The 23,680-nt window shown below is 39.5% G+C and overlaps 1 protein-coding gene across 1 annotated transcript; it reads right to left on the reverse strand.

The window, feature by feature from the left end:
* Window positions 1–4,774: 4,774 nt before the first annotated feature.
* Window positions 4,775–16,111, reverse strand: LOC134843668 (uncharacterized). Its single transcript, XM_063859878.1, has 4 exons — window positions 16,040–16,111; window positions 14,735–15,891; window positions 13,989–14,511; window positions 4,775–8,718 (listed from the first exon to the last, which is right to left on the reverse strand). The coding sequence occupies exons 1-4, from the start codon at window positions 16,040–16,042 to the stop codon at window positions 6,655–6,657; spliced, it is 3,747 nt and encodes a 1,248-aa protein (XP_063715948.1). The 5' UTR covers window positions 16,043–16,111; the 3' UTR covers window positions 4,775–6,654.
* Between the last annotated feature and the right edge of the window lie 7,569 nt (window positions 16,112–23,680).

The raw sequence follows: 23,680 nt of genomic DNA on the forward strand, positions 1-23,680 counted from the left end.
TCAGGGCGAAGCGCTGAATGTTCCGACTGCCTTTTAAGGTCTAGGGAGCAGTAATAACTTAAAAGTTTAAATGTAAATAAAATTGGAAAATTGAAAAAAAAACTTTAGATGTTTTGTAAAACATCCCCCACACGCAGGGGCGGATCTAGGATTTTCTCGAGGGGGGGGGGGAGAATTTTCAAAAAAATTTCGAAATTTTTGTCGAGCTTTTTTTAGGTCGACCGAGTTGATTTTTCGAGCTCTCCCTAAGCCTGTTTAGTCCCTATTTTGGCCAAATTTTCTGTGCCGCAGGCAAAATTTTGAAAAAACAGTCCAGAAAAGGCATTTTTAGTCACTTTTTGGAAAATGTTGACCAAAAAATTGCGTTTTTTCGGCGCGCGCTCCCCCTTAAATTTAGTATATATTGGCGCCAAAGACGCCTTTAGAAAAATTTTAGGGTTGGTCGGCCAAAACTGGATTTCTTAAAAGTACCAAAGGGGGGACCCTTTGGGTCGGCAGGGGGTCGAATCCCAGAGTGGAAGGGAGCGTCCGCCCATCCCCCCGCCGCCCCCTCCCTAAATCAGCCCCTGCCCACACGTCATATTAAGAAATCGCTTCGAGTAACAAGTCATTTATGGCAAATAAGATTCCTTGCACCAATATGGAACGATTTCTAAGACGGATTAAATCTCGCTGACGCGTTAAAAGCGCGAAATAAATCGCGCGTTAATTGTCCCAAATTGGTCAAAGTGGCAATCTTTAAACCCCCATAACGTTACAAAAAATGATGACAGGTGAAATATCTTTTCGAACTTAACCTCAAGACAACAATATTTTTCAAATGTTTATAAAAAATCCGTCAAAAATGACTAGTCGAAATTTGTCTGAAAAAAACTCACCCCGAGCACGAATATTCCGTTACTTACGGAACAAAAACACTAGAAGTCGGAAAAAAAAATAGATGATCCGCCGAAATTTTTATTTTTGCTTGTCTCGGTAGAATTTTATTCTGGGGATTAACAACGGAAGTTAACAACAACATTTATGAAAGGGGAAACAAAGCAGACAATCTTTAAGCAGACACAAACAGAACGGAAAGAAAAAACATGATTTTTAAAAATATTTCCAGTCCCCTTCTGAAAATTGAATGCAACAAACAATTGCACTTGCAGCTGCAGAGTAAATTTATTACAGCACAAGCAAAAACTGTTATGTGGCAAATTAGCCGACAAAACTTGAGCCGAAAAAACTTGAGCCGACAATTGACAACTCAATTTTTCTCGGATTGTTTTTTTTCCAACTTCTTTGATACTGAAAAAAATCTGGCCAGAACTCAAACCCCTGCCAGGACTCGAAGAGAAAACAAAAAGCGACTCCAACTCCGGCCAGGACTCGAAAAGAAGAAAGAAAAGAAGAAAAGGATATGTAAAAAAAAGTTGTTGACGGAAAAAATTCTAGTTCCTGATTACAAGACAAGTGTATTCACAGCCTACAGTCAACTGTAAAAGTGTCAATGAGCTCGCAAAAGCTTTAAAGATTAAATCCTCGGGCTTCAGATAATTTATTTTTTTCACCTTGTAGCTCTATGAAAGTTATGATTATCCTACGATTCATTTTTTGTAAATGAAACTGACCAAAACTGAGAAAACTGGATCGATAGATTTTTTTCCGCTATAAATGAAGAAAACTTTGTTCTATTGTTCAAACCAGAATTGATGCAGGTTTCGCTGTACAATTTGAACTTTCATGATTAAAAGGCTATATTTGCCGTCCTCTTAGCAAATGAAAACAAATTGAACTTCTAAAGAAATCCGAAGTCAAGCCGCGAAAATCAAATTTAAACTTAAAATCTAATTCAATGACTTGATCTTGAAAAAAATCATGACAACGTTATACGTGTCATTGTACATTCATCATCGACACTTTAAAAAGATAATGAACTGAAAAGACCAATCGCAAACGTAATTAGTCCGAATTTCGAAGAAAATGATAGAATATTTGTGCTCGGGTGGTTTTTCTCCACTTTTCAACAAAATTACAAAAACAATTTTATCACCTGAAAATCAGTTATATTCTGAGCACAAGTTTGAATAGATATTTTTTTATAATCATTTGTTGAAAGTTATTGGAGTTTTCGTATGTCACGACAAGCATCTAAGAGTCCAGCTAAAGCTGGAGGCACGAGTTTGAAATTGCCTATACGGACAATTAACGCATGAGATATTTCTCGCTATTAGCGCGTGAGCGGATTTTTATTCCGCTCTTAAATTGTTTCAAATTGAATTGAGATCAGGTTTGGTGTTATTATTACATTACTATACGCAAAAAAAAATAATTTTGTACTGGGCATAGCGTGTGTGAGCGAGTTTCAAAAACCCAAAACAAAATTTACCTTTAACACTTTCTCAATGATGTTATCAAAAAACTGTTTTAAAGACGTTCAATGGCAGTCGCATTTTTCAAGACTTTGCCCTGACTCGAGCAGTTTTGTCATAACCTCAACTCAACCGAGCGGTAGAGCCCAAACCTGAACATTCGCATAGTTAACTCTTTTCACACTTTTCATATGTGTACAGGAGAGCAAGTTTTACAGGAGAGCATGAAAAAATAGCCAATCAAAGATTGGAAAAGAGTAATGACCGCAAGTAAACAAAAAAACAAACTGACTTTCTTGAAAAAATCTTTCGAATTTCAAAGAAAAAAATAGATGCCCTTTTAGCTCTCAGCACTTTTTGGAACAATTTATGATTGGTGCTTTTTTGATAACGTGAACCCAACTTGAGAAAACTGGATCAATAGGAAAAGTTTTTATTCCGCTGGGAAATCTTAAAAATAAATTCCACTTTCGAAACTAGAAATCGTTCACGTTTTTTTTGCGCCATTTCTACATTCCTATTTGGAGAGTTCTATTTAGGTCACTTCCAGCAGATGAATTCAGTCGAAATCAAAAAGTGCATTATACCTAAGTGCATCAATATTTTAAGACGTTTTCCTGAAAAAAAAAATCAGCAAGAACTATAATGTGTTTATATTTCTTCATTACCCTTAAAAATAACTATGTAAACCAAAGCTTTCATAGGTCACGATAAACATCTAGGAGCCCAGCTAACGCTGGAGTCCCGAGTTTGACATTGAATTAAAATGCCGTAGAGATGCGTCACGAAAAATGTCATTTCAAAATTTGGACTTTGCTTAAAACCTTAGTTGTTTCTCTACTACAATCAGTACGAAGAGTAAAAAATTGAGATGATCAATTTTCTCAAGAGCTAACTTTTCTCCTACGAAAAGTTAAGGCGTCACTGCTGCGGCAGGAACATTTATCACAACCGGTTCTTTCAACTGAACGTTTCATTCCAGATTTGGTTGCGTAAACTAAAAAAAATCAAAGAATTTCTATGAAAGTAGAAAACTCTAAGAAAAAACGGTTATAAAAAAGTTTCCAAAATCCATATATTTTTTTTCTGTACAAGCAAGTGGTGGCCGCTTAAGCAGAAAATATTCCCACACTCAGGAAACCGGGTTTTTTGATTAAACACCACCTTAAAATTTGGGAGGTGTTTTTCGCGTAAGGCCAAATTTTTTTGAAAACTGTCGCAGTTTCAAAACTTTGACTGGTGTTATGGCCATGATTTTTTTCTTAAGCAAACTGGGCATAGCCGTTTAAAAACGTAGGCTTTCAACACTCTGCTGTTTCGATTAAAGCAATGATATCCGTCTTGGCAGCATAGTTAGCGAGAAAAGTCGAAAAAACGTTCAACAAGCCATAAATTTGACATTTCCGAGAATCAAAGCGAAGCCGCTTATGTAGAAGGAACTCACGCAAACTCTTATTTCGATTGAAGCTTGAATCTCAGATTTGGAAGGGTAGTTCTCGAGAAAAGTCAAATATTTTCAGTAAAAGAAAAACGGTCAAAAATCAAAATTTCTGAGGGCCATAACTTTTGGTGTCAGAAAAATGTGGACGTAGTCACATAAGCAAAAAAAGCTTCCCATAACCCGTTCTTTGAATTGAACCCAAAATCTCAGATATGGCAGATAGTTTTCGATACCATTCAAAAAGTTTAAGAAACGATCAAAAATTGACTTTTCCTAGGGTCAAAAATTGGTCAAAAATTGACAATAAGAATTTGGACGTAGCCACTTTTGCGAAGAGCTTTTCAAAGCCGCTCTATTCATTGAAACCAAAAACTCAATTATGAAAGGGGTCGTTTTCGAGAAAAAAAATCAAAAATATGGGTCAAATATTCCGCAACAGACTTTTGCGAACGCTGTGAATAAAGGGGTCAGGTGAAAAGAGACTCTTGGGGAGTAGGCGGTTTTTCAATTGATACCCCTTCATTGAAAATTAGTTACTGGGAAAAACTAATATTTTTCCAATGAATTACGAAGAAGTTTTACATAACGGAAAAAAAATCAACAAACCGATTGGTAAACATACAACCAACTTGAAAAGTGCAGAGGGGAGTGTTAAAATTGTGTTTTCCTTGAAACGACCCAAAACAAAACTAGTTCGTTAGTCCAATCCTTGTCAGATTTGAACCCAGGACTTTGCCGTCCTAGGCTTATTCGTTAACTTAACCCATGCTAATTTGCCCGGTAAACGCTAAGAATTCATTATGAACCAAGATACAAGTGATTCTATTAAACAAGTTGTTAATCCAAAAAAGTCTAGATTCCGGTTTTATAACGTTCGCTTGCTAATCACAAGTGTAATCACATCAATCTAAGAGTTAAGACTAAACACGAAGCTCCTTATTGCAAAATGAATGTAAGATAAAATGAATTTTCTGGCTAAACGTCCATATATTTGATACAAATGAATTTACAAAAGTAAAACAAAATTTGCTGGCAACATCAACCCTCACATTAGATGAATTTCATCCACAAATCAGATCAATGTTCGGAGGATTGAGCCTGTGCCAAATGACTTGCACAAAGTGAATCTACAACAAATGCGAACTAGCAAAACCAGATGCGACTTCAGTTCTAACTTACAACTGCAGTCAAAGTAAAAGAAGACCATTTTGAAGACCCACGATTTGAATAGAGATGCGAATATTTGTTGTTATAATAAAATATTAAAAGAGTAGCAGCAACTAAGTTAAGATCACAACTTTGTAAAATAGTATTTACAAGTATAGCTAATCGTATTCTCATCAAAACGCTCTCGAGGAGCTGCGAAGAATTTAAAGAGCCAACAAAATGATGCCAGCAATATTATGAACCAGGTTCAAAACAAAACGACCCAAAAACTAATGCTAATCATCATAACATCAAAATGAATCAAAATCGAAACTACTCACTGTTCGAAGCAACAGAATAAATAATAAATAATTTGGCAATTAAATAGGACGGTTGAAAAGCGATGATTATGACAAAATAAAATAAATCTAATTTAGTTGAGTTTCTTTTGAGATGGAGAGAAAAAACTAGCTTGGATGAGAGAGAGAAGAGTTGTCATGGAGAGCAAAGCAAATAGCGTCACCAGCCAAGGTAGGAGGAGGAGGAGGGAAAGAGTGATTAAATCAGGTGAACATTTGTTCAGGACAGGGAGGTTCCACAGGGTGATAGAAGGGGGTTTGTCCTCTTTGCACTGCACTTGGCAACTGATTGGCTACTAGGGGGGCTAGGTTTGAAGAGAATAGAACAGAAAAAGATACATACAAAATAGGAAGAATACTAATTGCAGACATTGCACTATTCGGACGACAACTAAAGTGAGAATGATGAGACAATGTATAGTGAAGTGTACGCAGATTACATTACATTATATTATATTATTGCGACCTATACACATCGTAGCAAGTGATCATGGATAACAGAGGCATCATTGACCCTTCGACCGACAACGACCAGTCATGTCCACCTCTTTGCTATTCGCATACTCGAAGCACCACAGCAACACGAACGAACGCATGGCAGCATGAAAAGTTCAGCGCAAGACGCTTTCGCTTTTGGACCAGCTCAATTTCGTTTTGTTTATGCTGTGACGCTGTCACCATAAGTTGCGTTTGGATCGGATCATTCACTAAATCAGCAAGTGAACTGAGAAGAATCTCCCTCCTCCCTGCAGACACGATCACCATTCAAACTGCAACCACTACTAATTCAAACCACTCATGTCATCATAGGTTGTTGTATTGTCTAATCTGAGTTGTTCTACAACAGCTATCAGCTCCATTCCATTGTACTATTACATTCAGAAACAGTGCAGAGTATGCTCCCACAAGTTAGCTCACTCACTATTTAAATAAATCATAAGTTTGTTACTTCCGACCGCTTTAAGGAGCTATAAGCAAAAACGACAAAATTAAGTTAGCAAAATTTACCAGAAATCACATTGTCTAGTTTTTGATTTATTTTAAACAGCTCGTAGGTCTAAAAGTGTCGGAAGTTTTGAATCAACTGCAATTAAATCAAAGACGAGCTTATTTGGAGAAAAGGAGTGAAGTTTTGATTAAGTTTTGAGGCATGTTTCCATATGAAGCATTTGTTGATCAGCTGAATTGTCCAGTTGATTTGTGATTGGCGAAAGAGAAGTGCATTTCTCTGCTGCATTAGCCTCCTCCTAATACTCTGTGATACTTTGAGCAGTGACACAGTGGTGGTTCTCTTTAAGTGATGAATGACTAAGTGAGTGTGGTGTGTAGTTGTTTGTGTGTTGCGTGGTGCTCTTCACGACAACATGCTCGATAGCGTGTTTGTGTTGGGGTTATTAGCAGGGTTGTAGCAGTCAAACTGTGTCGTCGTCGCTTGGTTCGATCCCCCGTTCACTGCAAAAATATTCATACCATTTGCCGCGTCGGTTCCAGCTGATTCAGATTGATTACTCTGATAGCCCATTTCGCCACTGCCGCCGCTGTTTTCAGGAGCGGATCCGAAGTGCTGCTGCTGTTCCTGTGATCTGTCCAGTGGCTGCATCGCATAGTTGGAGTTTAGTGCAAAATGGCCACCGGGCGGCTGCATCAAGTGGGGATGATGCTGGGCAAACATGGATGTCGGGGGGTTGTGGTACATCTCCGCGCCCGTTGCATAGTTCATCGGGGGTCCCATTGACGGGTGGCCGTAGGCGTGACTAACGGGGGGAAAAGAGTGGAAGTGGGAATGTGGACTTTGCATGATGTGCGGCATGTGACCGTAGCCTCCCAAATATGGATGCGGAGATGAGGAGGGGGAAGTATGTTGAGGCAACTGGGGGGCTGCCCCCATCATATTTGACTGGAAGGATGCCAGTTTGTGTTGCACTTGGTGCGGCGAACTGGATCCGAAGAAGAGATTGTGGTTGGCGTGTTGTTGTCTTTGTTGCTGGTCTGCCACTTGCACGTGCTGCTGGCTACTGTCCCCGCTCGCTCCCACATCTCCCCCTGTCCCTGTTCGCTCCCCGTTCATTCTCATACCCTGCTGGTTGTGTGTAGTGTGAAAAGGTGATTGACTGGACCCTGGCTGGAAAGCAGTGGCGGCCGCCGCCGCTGGTGACGTCTGGCTGTTAGCATAAGGATGATTCAGACTTAGGTGGTGTTGTTGGGCCTGCGTTGACGCGATCAGATGATCTATTGCACTTCTTTCCGTGCCTGGTTCTTGCTTGACATTGCAATTTGCGAGCGTGTTACCCGCACTTTGCGCCGGCGGCGGAGCAAGTGGATCTGGATGAGGTTCCTGTTTCGTGTGAATACCCCCCCGCGAGTCTTTTGGCCCCCCTGGTCTGTTATTGTTATTGGTGGCTGCATTGTTTTGCTGAGTGGCACGGGACTGGGAGGACTGCACATGATTGGCCACCTGATTGCTGGTTATGGTCACTTCTGCTTTAATGAATTCGTCAGCAAATGTTGATGCCTCACTCGCTATTGACAGTTGACCAACTAACGAGTGTCCCGCTGCACCATGCCTTGTTCCCGATTCCCTGCTGCTGCTGTCTCCTCCGCTTTCTCGTTTAAGAGAAGAAGTAGAATTAGAAGAGCTATGCTGATTGGCAGCGGATGCTGACACAATGCACGTATCTTTGGAACTACTATGGCTTACTTTAGTGCTCGATTGGGACTGGGCTTGAGACGAGGCTGTGCCGCCTGACGTTGTGGATCTGGAACCGGCGGCCGTGGTATTGGTTCCAGTAGAACTGGGTCCGTTGGAGGTCGTGCTGGATCCTGAAGCCGAGGTACTCTGTGTTGTTTGGGCTGTAGTTGAGAAGGTGACAGGGATTGGGTTATAAAAATGGGGGAAGAAATGCGCTATTTTGGCTTCTTCTAGTTGTCCTTTAACAATTCCCTCCCAGCCAGCGTTAGCTTTGGGGTTGATGGGGCTAGGGTGCATTATGAATATGACTTCAACGTCTTCTCTGTTGGCCGTTTTCAGCACCAGCTTCGATCTTTCTTCCACAAATCTTCCCACTGCTACAATCTTCTCAATGCCCATCAAGTTCACGATATCCACTAGAGCCTTGTCGCACGCTTGCAGCAGGGGTTCTCTCGCCGACGAGCCTAGACTGGGAGGCGTGATGTTCTTACCAGACATGCCTAGGAACACGAGAGGACAGTAGTTGTACACGTAGCAGTTGTCGAAGAAGGTGTCCGGGTGTCCGGAGATGGACTGGACCAGACTCCAGAAACGGGACCCGGAAACCTCTCGCTGGGGACACTCCAAGCCCCAAATAGGCCTCTTCGGGTGTTCTCTCGCCGGCTTCGTCACCGTCCCTTTCTCCAGCTTCAGGAAGTTCTTCACAAACTGACCGTCTCCAAATGGAATCTAGAGAAAGAGATAGAATAAATTATATTGAACTTATCTTGAACTAAAAAAGCTATTTGAGTAGCACCAGAACGGTCGGTCTGCCTCCAATGCCATTCCATTCTATGTTCTATTTATTCTAATGCGAACTATTGTTCCATCCTACCGTACACCACCTAGCCTACATCTCATTTCTCAATGGCCGCCAGTAGGTCACATGTCTGCCATGGAACCGACCGACCGCTGACTAGTGTAGCATCATCTCCTAATAAAACTGAGCAAGCATAATGCACGGTCGTGAGATCTCGTTTCATTTAAAGCTCCTCTCGGCGTATCAGTTAACCTGCCCCAAGTTAACTGCTATAAAAATTACTTTACTGGTTTAAGTTCGAGACAAAAAATATATTTTGCAAAACAACTGCCTGATGCTATCCGATGAAATAATTCAAAAAGGCAGCCTTTGGTCACGCCGCTACACACTTAGTTTGAAACCTATTTATACATCATCTGCAACTGTCAGACCGGTAAGAGAGCTGGATCGACCATTTGATACGTGCCCAATTCCGTTGATTTATTGAGTCCAAGTTTTTTTTTAAGTTCATCTGAATGAAAAGGGGAAACCATAAGTATAAGAAAAGAAGGAGAGATGATGCATGCAATGTTGCCGCCATTAGTTCGCAGTTGTCTTTCGCTCTAAAAGAAGAAAAGAAGAAGAATATAACTGGTTAGGTTTTACTTGTTCTTATTTTCCATTGCTATCATTAATTCATAATCCATCCAATCGCCAACATTTTCATCTCATTTATTTCTGCTGCTGCTGTGCGTGTGGTGTATGTTTGATTTGGCTGTACTTGTTCTGTTCTATTTTGCCTAGCTGTGCTGAAGTGGCGCTTAACTGTAGCAGATGAGACTAGTGCAATTAAATTTGGAGCTGCTGTGGGTGATTAGTGGAGGGGAGGGGGGAGGGAGGAGGGGGTGTTGGTTATGGTTTGTGGTATTATGGATGATGGGTTGGTTATGATTGGGATTTGCTGAGGAGGCAGGCCATGTGGTCACGTGGTGCTGAAGCTGAAGAGAAAGAATACACAAGCAGAACAGAACAAACACAACACAACACCCAAATACAAACTGCGAACGAACGAAACAGAAAAGTAGTAGTTATAGTAGTAATAGCAAGCAGAAAGAACATGGAGAAACGAAAGGGGCAAATTCAGCCTGTTATCGATGACGCTGCTCCTGGTTGTCCCTTTCCTTATTCCTCCTTCATATTTACCCACACTCTCTCGCTCTCTTTTCCCTACCCCGCTACAACACTCTTACTGGTATTTTATATAGGGCGGGTCGGCCAGCGTTCGACTGTAATATTAAGTTGCTACACTACACTGCTGCACTATTCTGCGCTCATTATTAGAACAAACAACGGATCAGAATTGAACTTGGGATTGATTTAACCGCAAAAATATCAGTGTTGCTTCTATGCGCTCGCAAAATAATGAGCGAACAAGGAAGCAGTCTGAAAATAGAACTGGAAAATCTTGTAAGCCAAAAAAACGCAAGTAGGGTACTCGGTTGCTGTCTAAGTAGCACAGGAAATTACGACGACAATTTCTTTGTAGATATTTCAAAAAGTAATAGTTTTTTCACGCAGAACAGAACTCATATCAGGTAATAATTGATCAGTTAGAGCATAAAACTAAAAAAAAAAGATTTAAAAGGAAAACGCACTGTCATCAAAATCCTTTGATACATTTAGGAAAACAAATGAAACCGATTTATTTTCGTTCGAAAATTTGTCAGGGCTTTTGACTTCTTAACGATTCCAGTTGACTGGATTTATTTCTGAACAAATCCTGACTTAAGAAAATTTTAATTTAACTATATAAGTTTGAAGAAGTTTATTGAAAAAAGGGCAAGTAGCACAGAATGTCCTGATAACAAAAGCGCTGCAAAATTAAACATAAGCAAAGCGGAGCTTCGTAAGCTTTGCGATACAACACAAATATATCAAAGCAAGATAGAGGATAGAAAAGCGACAGAAGCCACTCAGCCAAAAAAAAATCAAAAAGTCACAGAAACTAATAAAACATGTTCGAGTCAGTCGGAAGAGTTGGAAAAGATTGACGAACGTTTTTGTTTAAATGTTTTTTTTTTTAAAACTTCAACTTTCGAACTTTAAAGAAAAAACATAAGCCCTTAAAGCTCTCCAAATTTCTCGAACATTTTGTGATAAGTATTTTTTTTTCGAAAAAGAAAAAACAAACCCAATTTGAGAAAACTCGATCTACAGGTAAAATTTTTATTTCACTGGGAAATCTGATAATTAAATTCCATTTTCGAAATTAGAACTCGATCACGTTTTTCGTGACTTATACATTTTACTGTTTTTCTCCTTTTTTAACACAAGATATGAAGTGAACTGAATGAGAAATCGTAAGTCAAACAGCGAAAAAATTAAAGATGAGAGTAAATAAACTTAAAACTTTTTCCTGAAAAAAAGCTAAAATTCACCAAGACCAATATGAGAGTGCTCACTACGTTCATTACTCTAAAAAATATTCGAAATCAAGGCTTTTTAAATTATAACCAGCAGAAATAAATCAAACAAAAAACTGCTATAAAGTAAATTGCGAACAGCAAAAAATCAACTACAATGTGGCAACTAAGCCGACAAAACATAACTAGACAGATAATAAGCCGACAATTTTGAAACAGAAAACTTCCCATTTGAAAAAAAAATCCAGTCAGATTCAAACTCACGACATTAAAGGTCCCAGGCGTATGCTTTACCTTCAGATCACGTAGGTCACAGACGCAAGAAATTTGAATTCATTGTTAATTAAACCTAAATTTACAATTTCTAATTTTGACCATTCTGTGAACTAAGTAATATAAGGGAAAATAAGTCTAGTCAGCGGCAAACATACTGGCTATCGTGAACATACTGGCTATCGTAAGCCTAGAGAAAACTCTACGAAGTCAAAACTTGTCAAAATACAATTTACAGAACGACTTTCAGTTAAAAAGAAAATCGTGAAATCAGAAGAATATCATTCATTGTGATTTGAATTAAACAGTACGCAGGCAAACGATATCCTACTATTTCAAGTTTTATTAGAAAAGTTGTCAATTTCAATACAGAGGTGAAGCGGAACTTCGGATAATTAGCGTTACAACAGAAACATCGAAATACAAGATGAAGAGAAAGAAAGAGACGGAAGTCGATTTTTTTTGAAAAATTACGTTTTAAAGAATACTTGAATAATCAAAAACAAATTGAATATAAGCAAAAACAATCTAAGCAACTTTTTGGTGGAGTTTCTTTTCCTTTAAACAAGCGAAATGAACTAATCAAAATTTCATTTGCGAATAATCTAATCGGAGCAACTTTTTCACAGAGGAAAAGCACCATTTGCGATACCACATAAAAACAACACTCCAAACCCGCAGCCAGAAAAAAAGCAAAGCTAATAACTTGAAAAAATAGCCAAAACAAGATTCGAAAAGTGCAAGCGAACAAGTAAACCGAAAAAAAAAATGATTGAAAACTTTTTATCATTTTTGAATTCTCGAGTAAAAAATAAGATCAAGTTTAAAAAATTTGAACTTCAAAATGCGCCGAGAGCATAAAACTGCAATTTGCATTTTTTTTAAAAATGCAACAATTTCATATGCAAAATTATCAAATTCATAAATGGGCTTCACAATCCAGCTTAATTAATCATAAAATGTCACTCTTTTTTCGCTATCTTATTGTAAGTTTAATGAAAAATTTTGAAATACCAAAACGCCAAATTCAAAAAAATTGAGCAACAATATTAGGATGGTAGGCCACATCTACATCAGCTGGTAGTAACCTGACATCAGCCCACCAAACCGTCGACAAACTCAAATATTGACAAGTAAGTTTTTTGGAATTTAACTTTTGAAAATTTTCTAGAAAAAATAAAAACGTCATATCTAAGAAAACAAAAGGCGTTGATCTGTCATATTTGGCCTGCAGATAAACATCCTGAGAAAACTTTGAGAGCACCCCAACATAATGTTAAACAATTCAAACTTTGTAAGTTTTTAAGATCTAAGTTTTTTAAAAATATTTTGAAAAACTATAAAAACGTCATGTCGGAAACTAAAAAGATTTGAGCAGTCAAAATTTGAGGCGAGAATTGCACACCTTGAAAGTACCCTGACAACACTCAACTTTAGGGTTGAGAATTTCAACTTATATAATTTTTTCATATCTAAGTTCTTTGAGTACTTTTAAAAAACACGAAAAACGTCATCTCTCGGAAACTAAATGAATTCGAGCAGTCATCTTTTGAGGCCAGATTTGCAATCCCTGAAAGTTCCCGGAAAATACCGAACTACAGAGCTGAGAACTTCAAATTTTGGGGAATCTAAGTTTCATGAAAACTTCCGAAAGGTTTGGGTTTGACCTAAAACGAAACCCTCGGAGGAACCCAATATTGGGATACTAATTTTGGTGAAAAAAACAAGGAATTTAGGATAGAAAATAAAAAAAAAACTAAAGCATTGCAAAATAAGATATAGCTTGGGGATGAAAAAATTCTTTATTATATATATGATTCCGTTAAGAAATCTACCGAACCTCAAAGTCATTCATAGGTTTTCGCGCCATTTCTTATTTCGTAAAAAAGAGCGTTATATCTTCCTTATAGTGAATGAATTTGAATTGAAAAAAAAATCAAGTCAAATCACTGAAGATCAAAATTTTGCGTCATCGAACTTTAGGATTTCCTGAAAAAATAGAAAGAAAAATCATCACGACCTATATAAGGTCTTCACACAAGCAAAAAAGTGACAAAAAGTGGCTTTAGACAGGCAAAAAGCGAGCTAAGGAAAAAAGCACGTATGCCTTTAAAAACGAAGGTTTCTGCAATCAAACCTCGAGACTAAGAAACTCACGTCCTCGCATCTGTGCTACTGACGCTCAAAGAACTGAAACACTAGCCACAAACAAAGCAGAGAACAAATGCTATGAAATTTCCATTGCTACAGATCGTGATTATAGCGAAAGTGGCACCAAATAATTGAACACTTTTAATGAACACTTTTATTTGCGAGTTAGGTTGGAAAAAAAGAAGTTCGTACTAACACACAAACGCGAGCAAGCTCTCCAGTGTAAGCACTCCTATTTGAAGGCCAGCCGTTTAGAAAAAAAATTATAAGCAAATACTACGAATTTTCAAAAATCGGCGCCAGATAGCTAAAGCTGTTCTCTTTCGTTTTGACACAAAAAGGTGAGCCAAACTGTATCACAGATTAGTTCTTACGCCATTCTGAGCCATTCCAAAGGGACCAGGGTTCATTCCGAGAAAGAGGACCCTTTTCGGTTTCGAGCCCCACTTGAGAACAAATGTCTGGTGTATTTGTCTGGCATAGTCCAGTGGGTTGTAGATGTACATTACGGGGTCGCTCAGTCGTAAATTTAGAAGCGAGAAGCAGAGTCTGCTCTCAATTTCCAGCACACGCGTTGCAAAGTCCTTCACACCGCCCCTCTCTTCTAGAAGCTCATCGCAATTGGCCAGCACAATCTTGCTGAGATCGTCAGGCTCTTTCATGTCACACACGTCGCCTAACGTGATCACTTCATTCGTCTGCATCTGGGCAAACACCGCACCCCCCGCCCCTCCTCCACCCCCTCCCCCGGACCCGCTCGACTTCCTCCCGGGTTTGATGAACTCATCTCGGAAGAAGGGAGGCGCATTTGGCCCGTTGGAAAGCTGGTGATACGTGTGATATGGCGACGGGGGGTGCCCCCCGCTCCTGAAGTCGAAGTACGGAGACGGAGGGTACCTGTTAATGAAATATGTTACACATTACTCAACCTACAACCTAGTACAAGGAAGAAAAATTGCATCAACTGATACAATTTTAACGCATAAAACCCCTTTGAGTACTTGAAAAATACTTTGAACTTGGCCCGACAGCAGATGACCGTTTATGTGAGCGCGGATACAAAACTAATCAATAAACACTTGATAAGATAGTGAAAAGATAGGACCGAAGAAAAACTAGCCTGTAAGGGAAGCCCATGCGCATGAGGGAGGCGGGACCGAGTCCGTGGGCGGCTGCTGCGGCCGCTGCCTGTGGGTGGAACTGGGAGGGGTGGGGCACCATGGATGACATCATCTGATGAGTTGGAAGACCTGTGTGCAGGTAGTGAGGCGGCGGGGGACCATGTGCGTGAGCAAATATGACTGGACTTAGCGGCCTACTCGCTTGATTGGCCAGACTCTGTGGTGAGTACAGGGGAGTGCCGCCTCCGGCCGCTGCAGAAGCGTACCGGTTAAGGGCAGCTGAAGATACATCGCCTCCAGCAGCAGAACCTATGGGAGATGGTGTGAGGTAATTTCTAGGCGAGCCGGTCATTGGTGGGTAATTTGCAGTTAGCTGTGAGACGTTCGGCAGCGGCTGTCCGCCCATCGCGGCCGAGTGCACGTGACTACCCATGTCGTTGTGTTGCGACTGCTGAGAGTGTGGGGGCTGTTGAGCCAGCATGGCCGCCGCATTAGGTGTCAGAGGATGGCCGGGCGTGGAAGAGTGTTGCGTGAATGGTGAGACTGCGTTGAAGGGGTCTGAGTGGGGTGTCTGCTGCTGCTGGCTCGAGTAGTGACCAGGTGGAGGAGGAGCCAGCTGTCCGGCAGCAGTGGCAACTCCCCCACACGCCAGATCGTTCGTGCGTACCACACTTTGGTCGAATGCTGAGGGATCCAGGGGATGTTGTTGGGGCTGAAGAGCCTGATGATACGCCTCTAGAGACGAGGCCGCAGCGGCCACACTCATGGGAGAGCTAGAGATTGAGCCGTTCTCACAGTAAGGACTGCCCGGACTTTTATTCACAAAAGGACTTGGGGCGTATGCTAATCGTTTGGCTTCTGGCATGTACTCTGTCGGGTCGTCTGGGGGTGTCTGTTTAAACATGTGCGCCACAGATGAGAGGACATTTGGGTTGTGAAGCGGCGGCAGCTGGTGGTGTTGCTGGGGTGTATGCGGTTGTTGGTTAGTGCCATTGTCCTGAAGCTGTTCTACGCCGAGTGCAGCGGCCGCCGCCTGCTGCTGATGATGGAAGTCTGCAGCCGATATGAGCGAAGAGCCCAGCTCACCTATGCTCATGTCCCCGTTGTTCCAAGTACTTTGACTCGGGAACATTGCTCCTCCTGGGTGAAACACTACCTAAAACCACACGCCTAACACTCCACAACACAAGAGTCAATCTTCACTACAATAACTTGCTACTCAATTTCTTAAAAGCACTAAGTTAAAAAGCACAGAACTTTCCATTCAGTTTTTCAGAAAAAAAACCCATTCAATATTCACTAACCATTTATCTGTTTGCATGCAGCATATCATTTCCATTCCAGGCCAGCTGTGGTTTTTGAAAACATTTTATTCTGAAATTAAGAACGTTTGACCTAATTTGAATTTCTATATTTCTCCGATATTTTTCAACCAAGCAATAAAGATGGCATATAAGGTATTTGATATTCTCTCCATCAACAGTTTAACCATTTTTTTTTCACACAGGCGAATTTGAGCTTCGCACGACTTGCGATGCAACAGGATTAAACGCAGAGGCTAAGCTGCGCTTCGCAAACACTTGCAATAACACGACCAAAAAGCAGCTCTATCAAGTGAAATAAGAAAAAGTAGAAACAAGCCTCGAATTAGCAAAAACTTAGCTACGTGTAATACTCGAATCTGCGACCTACTTCAATCAAGGGATTTTGAGTCTTACACACTTTCCTTTCAGCAACGCAAACTTAACAACCGACAAACACTAGTCACAAAAAAGCAGCTACATATGCTAAAACATTCAGCAAAAGTGGCACTAAATACAAATAGACTCAATTTTGCATGTAATAATTTGGAATGAAGACAAACTGATGAAGACAAACTTACAAACTGAAGACATCCACACTAAGTTTGTATGTAACAAATCGCAAAGCATAAAGCCATATTATGTATAAATTATGCATTCAAAAAATTGCGAGATATATTGAGTTAGAAAATTTCTGAAATCGAGTTTTCATTAATGTTAAGTTGTGTGAAACTTGTTTGAAACAGATCACTTTTTTCGGTTTATTTGATGAATTAAAAATGCATCAATTGTGTTAACTTATTATTAATCGAATATCAAAGCACATGCTATCAAAAAGCGGTAAAAGTACCCCACCATTACTGGGGTGCCGCACCAGTATTTGAGACTTAGGTTGGAAAAAAGAAGGTTCACATGTTACTAATAAGCTTCGCAAGTGTAAACAGCATGGCCCTCAAGAAGTAGCAGATAAGTTTCAACGAAGAAATTAAAAAAGGAGATAGATTTTTCATGATTGCATTATTTAAGTTTTTAGCAGAGTTTCTTGTGTAGTTGGTTTCGTTCATTCAAAAAAGGTGACTTTTTCGTGCACATTGAACAAAGCAAATATTTTCGATAAATTTTCAACAAAGTAACAAAATTTCCGCAAGAAGTTTTGCGACTTAAGTACTACCAGTAGTGGTATTCATAAAGATTTTAAAAAAGGAAGCTGAATCTAGAATCTAGCGAAAGTTCGTGATACGGGATCTAAGTCGACAAAAATAAACAGACGGACAAAAAAAACAGACGGACGAAAATCTTGTGTAACCATTGAATGGATAAAAGTATCAAAAAAATCAATACATCCGGCAAGTAAGCCGACAAAAATTTGGGACGAATTCCATGAAGGCGTAAAAAAATTTAATTCCGAGGAAGTTCCCACAAACAAACATTGCACCCAGTAGTTAAATTTGAATTTTCATGAAAATAATCATGTCAGTAGCACATCAACTTCAGTCAAGTGATTCAGCAGCATCTCAATAGCAAACGATTCAACTGATTTTGTTGCACTAGTTGCAAACCCAAAAAGGGTATATTCCGATTTGATACGGCATGAAAACCACAATTGGGCCTGTTCAATTGTTATGCTCTATTTTATTTCAAACATAAGCCACCAAAAAAGCGAGAAAAACCATGCGCTAAAAAAACGCGAGCAGTTAAAGTCCAATAACATGCAGCAAATTGCCCCCATCTTGAGCCTATTCTGTGCGAAATGGATTGAAAAAAAAATGCAGAAATAAATCAGCAGAATTAAATCAAAATACTTAAAGCAACTACAATGTAAATCTCGAACAGCAGACAAAAAAACTCTAAGATGAGGCAACTAAGCAGAAAAAACATAAGCAGACAAATATTAAGCTGACAATTATGAGTGAAACGGAATGTGTCCCGTTCGAAAAAAAACAGGTCCTGTCAGACTTGACCCAAAGACCATTGCCGTCAAACCACAGATTCCAGAAAATGAATTTATTATAAACTGGACCTAACTTTACCAATTTTATTTTTGACCATTCAGTGAAAGAAATGGATAATGGGAGAAGAGTCTAGAAACCGGCTGCAAACCTTATTGGAAAACATACTGGGGCATGTTCCTGAGTGATCACCATCATGATCACCAATAATTTTTTAGAATGTTTAACCCAAGTACCCCCTTTGAGTTCAAACCGAATGCTTTGATCTTCAGTCAGACCGTCCTTTTAACTATGAGCAAAAACTCAACACCCATAATTGAAACAAAAATTGAGCACGTAGGCCCGGAATTTCGACCAATTACCATTGCACTAGCAAGAGTAGTATAGAATTTTGCGTACCTCGAGGGTTCCCAAACCTATGTCAGTCCATTTTATTGTTTCCAATAACAACCCTTCTGAAAAGCAAACAAAAATGAAAACTCTTGATTGGAGGGGTTGAGATTGGGCTAGGTCTACTGCGAGGTAAACTTTGAGGATTCAGACACTGTTTTGAAATATATATTGCAAAATTCGTTCAGAACTCTTTACTTGTAAATGTTTACACGGAGGCGAAGCTGAGCTTCGCGCCACTTGCGATACAAAATATGAAAGCCGTTAGGTCGAAAAACAAATTCGAAAATACCGAAAAAGCTAGATCTATCAAAATGAATAAGGCTACTTTTGAAACAAAACAATCAAGACAATAGAATGTAAAATTGATATCAATAGAAAATTCACCAAGCGATACCAAAGCCGAAAAGACCTTAGAAGAAACCCGTTAAGCTGAAAAAAAATTCAACAAGACTTCTAAAAGTTTATTAAGTCCCCCTCACCGTGGGAACACACACACACATACAAAAACATTTTCGCTCCTCAAAAGACACAATATAATGACCTTAAGCCGATCTTAAATAGGCCAAATCTTATTGCACCGAAAAAAAAAATTAATTCAAAAGCCAGTAAATATTCAAAAAACATTAAAACTACTAAAAAGTTATTTACTCCCTCTCACCTTCAAAAACAAAAAAAAACTTCTTTTCTCGCCAATCGACGCAATATGAGGCCACTAAGCCGATATAATATAAGCCAAAACCTATTAAGCCAAAAGGAAAATCATGAAATTTTAGCAAAATTACAATCGACCATTGGTTAAACGACAAAAATTTTTCGAACAAGACAGAGATTGGAAATCCTAAACACAAAATCTATTTGTAGCGGTAAAATGTTTGCTATGAGGGTTCAAGGAAATGAGTCCAGATGAAAAGGTCATAAGTCCTTCACAAAAATGACTCCTGTGAACTAAGTTGTTTACGGCGATAACCGCAAGGATTAAGAGATAAAATTCAGGCAAGAAAAACATCTAAAACAAATATGCATTCAAACGTTTTTTACTCTGCGCAAAATTTTTTTGATGTGCCTTCAAAATCGAAAATCTTTCAAACAAATTTTCGGACAAACTACTAATCTAATATAGTCAAATATTAGCAAGATCAAAATATAGCAAAATATATAGAACATTGAGCATCCAGTTTGTTAAAACGGATCTTTAGAATGTTGACTTCTCATTCGTCGTTAAAACCTCAGGTTGCCTAGGGTTATGACAAACAAACCCAACACATTCTATTCTCCGCAAAACACTCTCAATCGGTCCTTGCTTGAAGTAACCAGGTCGGAATTCGTTGTAGTCGCACATCGGTATCAACCATCTCAGAATAACAAAACATTCCCGTAGATCATTCTGTAAAATTAATTGTATTTGAGCAAAATACAATTCTTCGTTTTGACTGTCAGCCACGCTGACGACGTCTTCAATTTGTAAATATTCGCCTCTATGGAAAACTGGGGTATGCACATTCATAAACGAAACATTTTTGTTACAACCTTTATCGTTCAGTTTTTTGAAATTTGCGTTTGCCTTCCTTTTTGAAGCGCCAGTTTTAGCAACGCTTAGCATATTCTTACTACCTGAGACAACCATGGCAAAACTGAAACATTGGAAGATAAGAATGCTTCGAAACTAGAAATCTGCATTACAATTAGCTGAATCTGATAAAAGAATCTGTTTCAGTTCAATTTCTTGATGAACTTGCTAATTCAGTTGATCGATTACGTTAAAATTGTGAATTAAACAAACGTTTTCGCATATTTTCAGTGCACCTTCAAGTTTAAACATCTAACTTCTAATTATAGAAAGATCAAAAATCATGAAAAGTGTCAAACACGCTATTCACAAAAACTTATAAATCAAAATACTGCAATTGTATTAAGTCCTGGCTTCTCCTGTCTAATAAGCAGCGCTTCTAACGTTGATAACTTAATGTTGCTTAAAGCCTTGTTGAACCATTCACCGGAAAGAACATAACGACGGAGAGTAAGGTTAAATCCTATAACTATCGGCTAGCGTCAAGATAGAAATTTGCGTGCTTTCAATCGTTTCTACAAGAGCGAATTCAAAGTGGTCTTTCGTAACATCGGTTCGACGAACCTGTTACTGCTTGAAGGCTATTAATTATATGCAGATTCAGTGAGCTCATGGCTGGGTCTCGGCAACCCCAGACCACAGGCTTAATTATAAGCAGAATCAGTGAGCTCATGGCCCCCGGACCCCTGAGTACGAGATCACTGACGGACTGTGACATTCGACTAGAATGGACAAAAATGCAGATGCAACAATTTCGAGTGTTTAGCAGCGAACCTTCCGAATTGGCGGTTTTGAAGGATTAAGAGCGTTATTCAGACGATTAGACAAATCGTGAGGACTGAAGGATTCGGAAATTCCTAAATTAAAAAAAAAATTGAATTGATGACGTAATAATTCTAAGAAACGTCAAAAACGGCCAATTTGGAGAAAAGCCGAAATAGATACACAACAACAATAATTGCGACAACGACCACAACGAAAAAATTGAGAATCGGAATCAGAAAAAGGTAGAAGTAGCAGAGACAGCTCCGAGTTGCAACTATTGTGCCGCTACAATAGTTGCAAGGCCTTTGCGAACAACGGTGAAGGGTATAAGACAGCCTTCCGGAAGGAAAATAGAGGTCTTACTTCCTCAGATTCAAGAATCCGGAGGGGTCTCGGGACTGGAACTCATATCTTTTTACACAAACTTTTAGCTTCCCTATTATGCCCTGAGTTGAATTTAATTAACATCTGAATTCATTGTGCTAGGATGAGGAGCTAGGAGTTGGGGGAAGGGTTGATCCATCTTCGATGGAGATGATGATTTTTATCTACTAAGCAAAAACAATAATATTTCAATAAATAGTAGTAGCCGTGTTTTTAGGAGTGACCTCGTGGTCTGAGGATACTAAGACCCAGCCATGACCTCACTATTTCTGGATGTAATTAAGTTAATTAGAGCGTTCTGGTCGAAGCCGGAAAGCAGTAACGTTTTTGTCGACCCGATGTTGAAAAGATCACCAAAAGAACTGGCTTGGCAGAGACTGTGAAGAGCATGTAGAGCTCTGTTTAGACGTTGGCCAGTCGTCTTAGAACCTAGCTTTATTTTCCGTCGATATGTATCTTCCGGGCGAATGTTACATAGATGTTTTTATGGCGCTCCTGGGTGTAATTTTTTTAACATCATGACCGGCAGAACCGTTAACGAGCACTCCGCGCCGAGCCATTGCTCACATTAACGCCCTTAATAGGCCAAAACCGCCGGGGCGGAAGGGTAGTTCGGAACGCGGAAGCCTTCCGGATTACCGTGAATAGCTTTTTAACCTAGTTAAGACCTAAAATTGAGAAATCAGGAAGGGTGGGGTGATCGGCCATCCCCTCGTTCCCTGAGAGGTTTGTGACCAAAAACACCTCAGAAATCATCCCCCCAGACAAGATGTGATCCGACCCTCCCGTTTGTTGTTGACAGATTTATTGTTGTTACAGGCATTTATATCAAACAGGATTGTTACGATCATTTTTGTAGCCCGTTTGTGAGGCTTGTACTGTAGGGTTGTTTGAGTATTTAAGCACGTTAGTGCTAATTTGCGCTCAATCCGGAAGGGTCTGCTGATTTGCGCTCAATCCGGAGGGGTCTTGGGAGAAGACTGATCCGGCAAGCAGTACAAAGAGCGACAAGAAAGGGCTCAACGACAACAACAATCGACTGTTGGGTATCGTTAACAAGTTTTGTATCCCTTTTGGTACAAAAAGTAAGATAGTAATCTGTGGGGGGCTCGACAGTGCTGCACTGTAGTGACCCTTCACCGAGCAGCAAATATCCGAGTTAAGCACCTTAATTCGGATATTGAAGAAACCCGGAGGGGTATAGTATACTAAAATTTTTACTTTTATAGCCCATATTAATAACCCTATATCGTTTTTGAATGAAAAAACAACGAAAACAGACCGGTTTTTAGGGTCAAAACAGCGATATTTTGATCCCCCCACAAGTCGCGATTTTTGTCATATCGATAATTTTTGAAACGGAAAAATAAGCTAAATTGTTTGCGTTACATCGTAATTTCACTACTAGAGTAGGTAGAACTAGTTAAGTTTAGTTCGGAAGTGATTGGAACTATTTTGGTACCAAAAACCGAATTTTCGTGATTTTTGAGAAAACGGACCACTAAAAAATCAGAAAATTTTTTGAAATTTTTGAAATAGGACAGTAAAAATAGTTGTTCGGACAACGTCCACTACTGAATCTACAGGCTATGAAAACCTTCCGGGTTACAGAAAAATCGATTTAACTTGTTTGATTCAGTGGATTCATCAATCCGGAGTGGTCAAAATAGCATAGTTTTTTGTAAATTTTTTCAACTAAAACGTTTTAGATCGGGTTTTTTGAATTGAACTAGAAGAGTATAGGCCTTCTGAGCTCGGATCAATCATTTTTAGGTCAAAAAGAACAGAATTGCGGAAAAAGTTAGGCGGAACCTATAAGAGAGAGAAATTTCTTGACTTTAGAAAAAAGACGTTTAGGCTAATAACTTTTGAAACTATTGAACAGATCCAGTTGATCTTGGTACCAATAGATCAGAAATTAGCTTAGCTTACTAAAAGGGACAAAATTATTTGAAAAAATAAGCGTGAAAATTTTTTGAGATTGTTTTTAGCAAATTCAACAATTCGCGAGGGTAGACCGCTCACGTTTTATAATTTTTTTTTTGGAAAGCCCTTACACCCCTACCAAAGGGTAGAAAGGGTTGAATAAGGCAATTGTACGCTGTTCTAGAAGAATAGGGAAGCTTAAAGGCACCAGAAAACCTTAATAGAGCCGAAATTAGGCTAGCGATAAGACCCTTCACCGCTAGCGTGAATTGTCAAATAAGAGGCTTAACTTCAATCCGGAAGGGTCTAGGCAAGGACCACATACCATTCCTAGTTGATACAAACAGCATAATAGCATAGGAGAACGTACCCGGAGGGGTATAGGTTGAAAATCAAGGAAGTCTTAGAAAAGCTATTTTTACAAAAGCGGAGGGGTCAAAATTTTTTTTTCTCCTAAATTCGGAGGGGTCCCAATCCGGAGGGGTCTTGTTTTCACGAAACCGGAGGGGTCCTAAACCGGAGGGGTGTCAATTTTGCCAATCTGGAGGGGTCCTATTTTTGCCAATGCGGAGGGATACTGTTTTTGTCAACCGGAGGGTACCATTTTGTTTAAGGACTTAAGTAAACAGAAGAAAAGATAATAGTGAGGGGAGTTAGGTT

The sequence above is a fragment of the Symsagittifera roscoffensis genome, chromosome 4, assembly GCF_963678635.1.
Source record: "Symsagittifera roscoffensis chromosome 4, txSymRosc1.1, whole genome shotgun sequence".
NCBI classification, from domain to species: domain Eukaryota; kingdom Metazoa; phylum Xenacoelomorpha; order Acoela; family Convolutidae; genus Symsagittifera; species Symsagittifera roscoffensis.

What these genes read in the sequence shown, in the direction of transcription:
- LOC134843668 (XM_063859878.1), bottom strand. An exon ending in CGCATGGGCTTCCCTTACAG is followed by an intron (nt 14,512 to 14,734) that starts GCTAGTTTTTCT and finishes TTTCATTAACAG; the next exon opens with GTACCCTCCGTCTCCGTACT. An exon ending in TTGGAATGGCTCAGAATGGC is followed by an intron (nt 8,719 to 13,988) that starts GTAAGAACTAAT and finishes CTCTTTCTCTAG; the next exon opens with ATTCCATTTGGAGACGGTCA.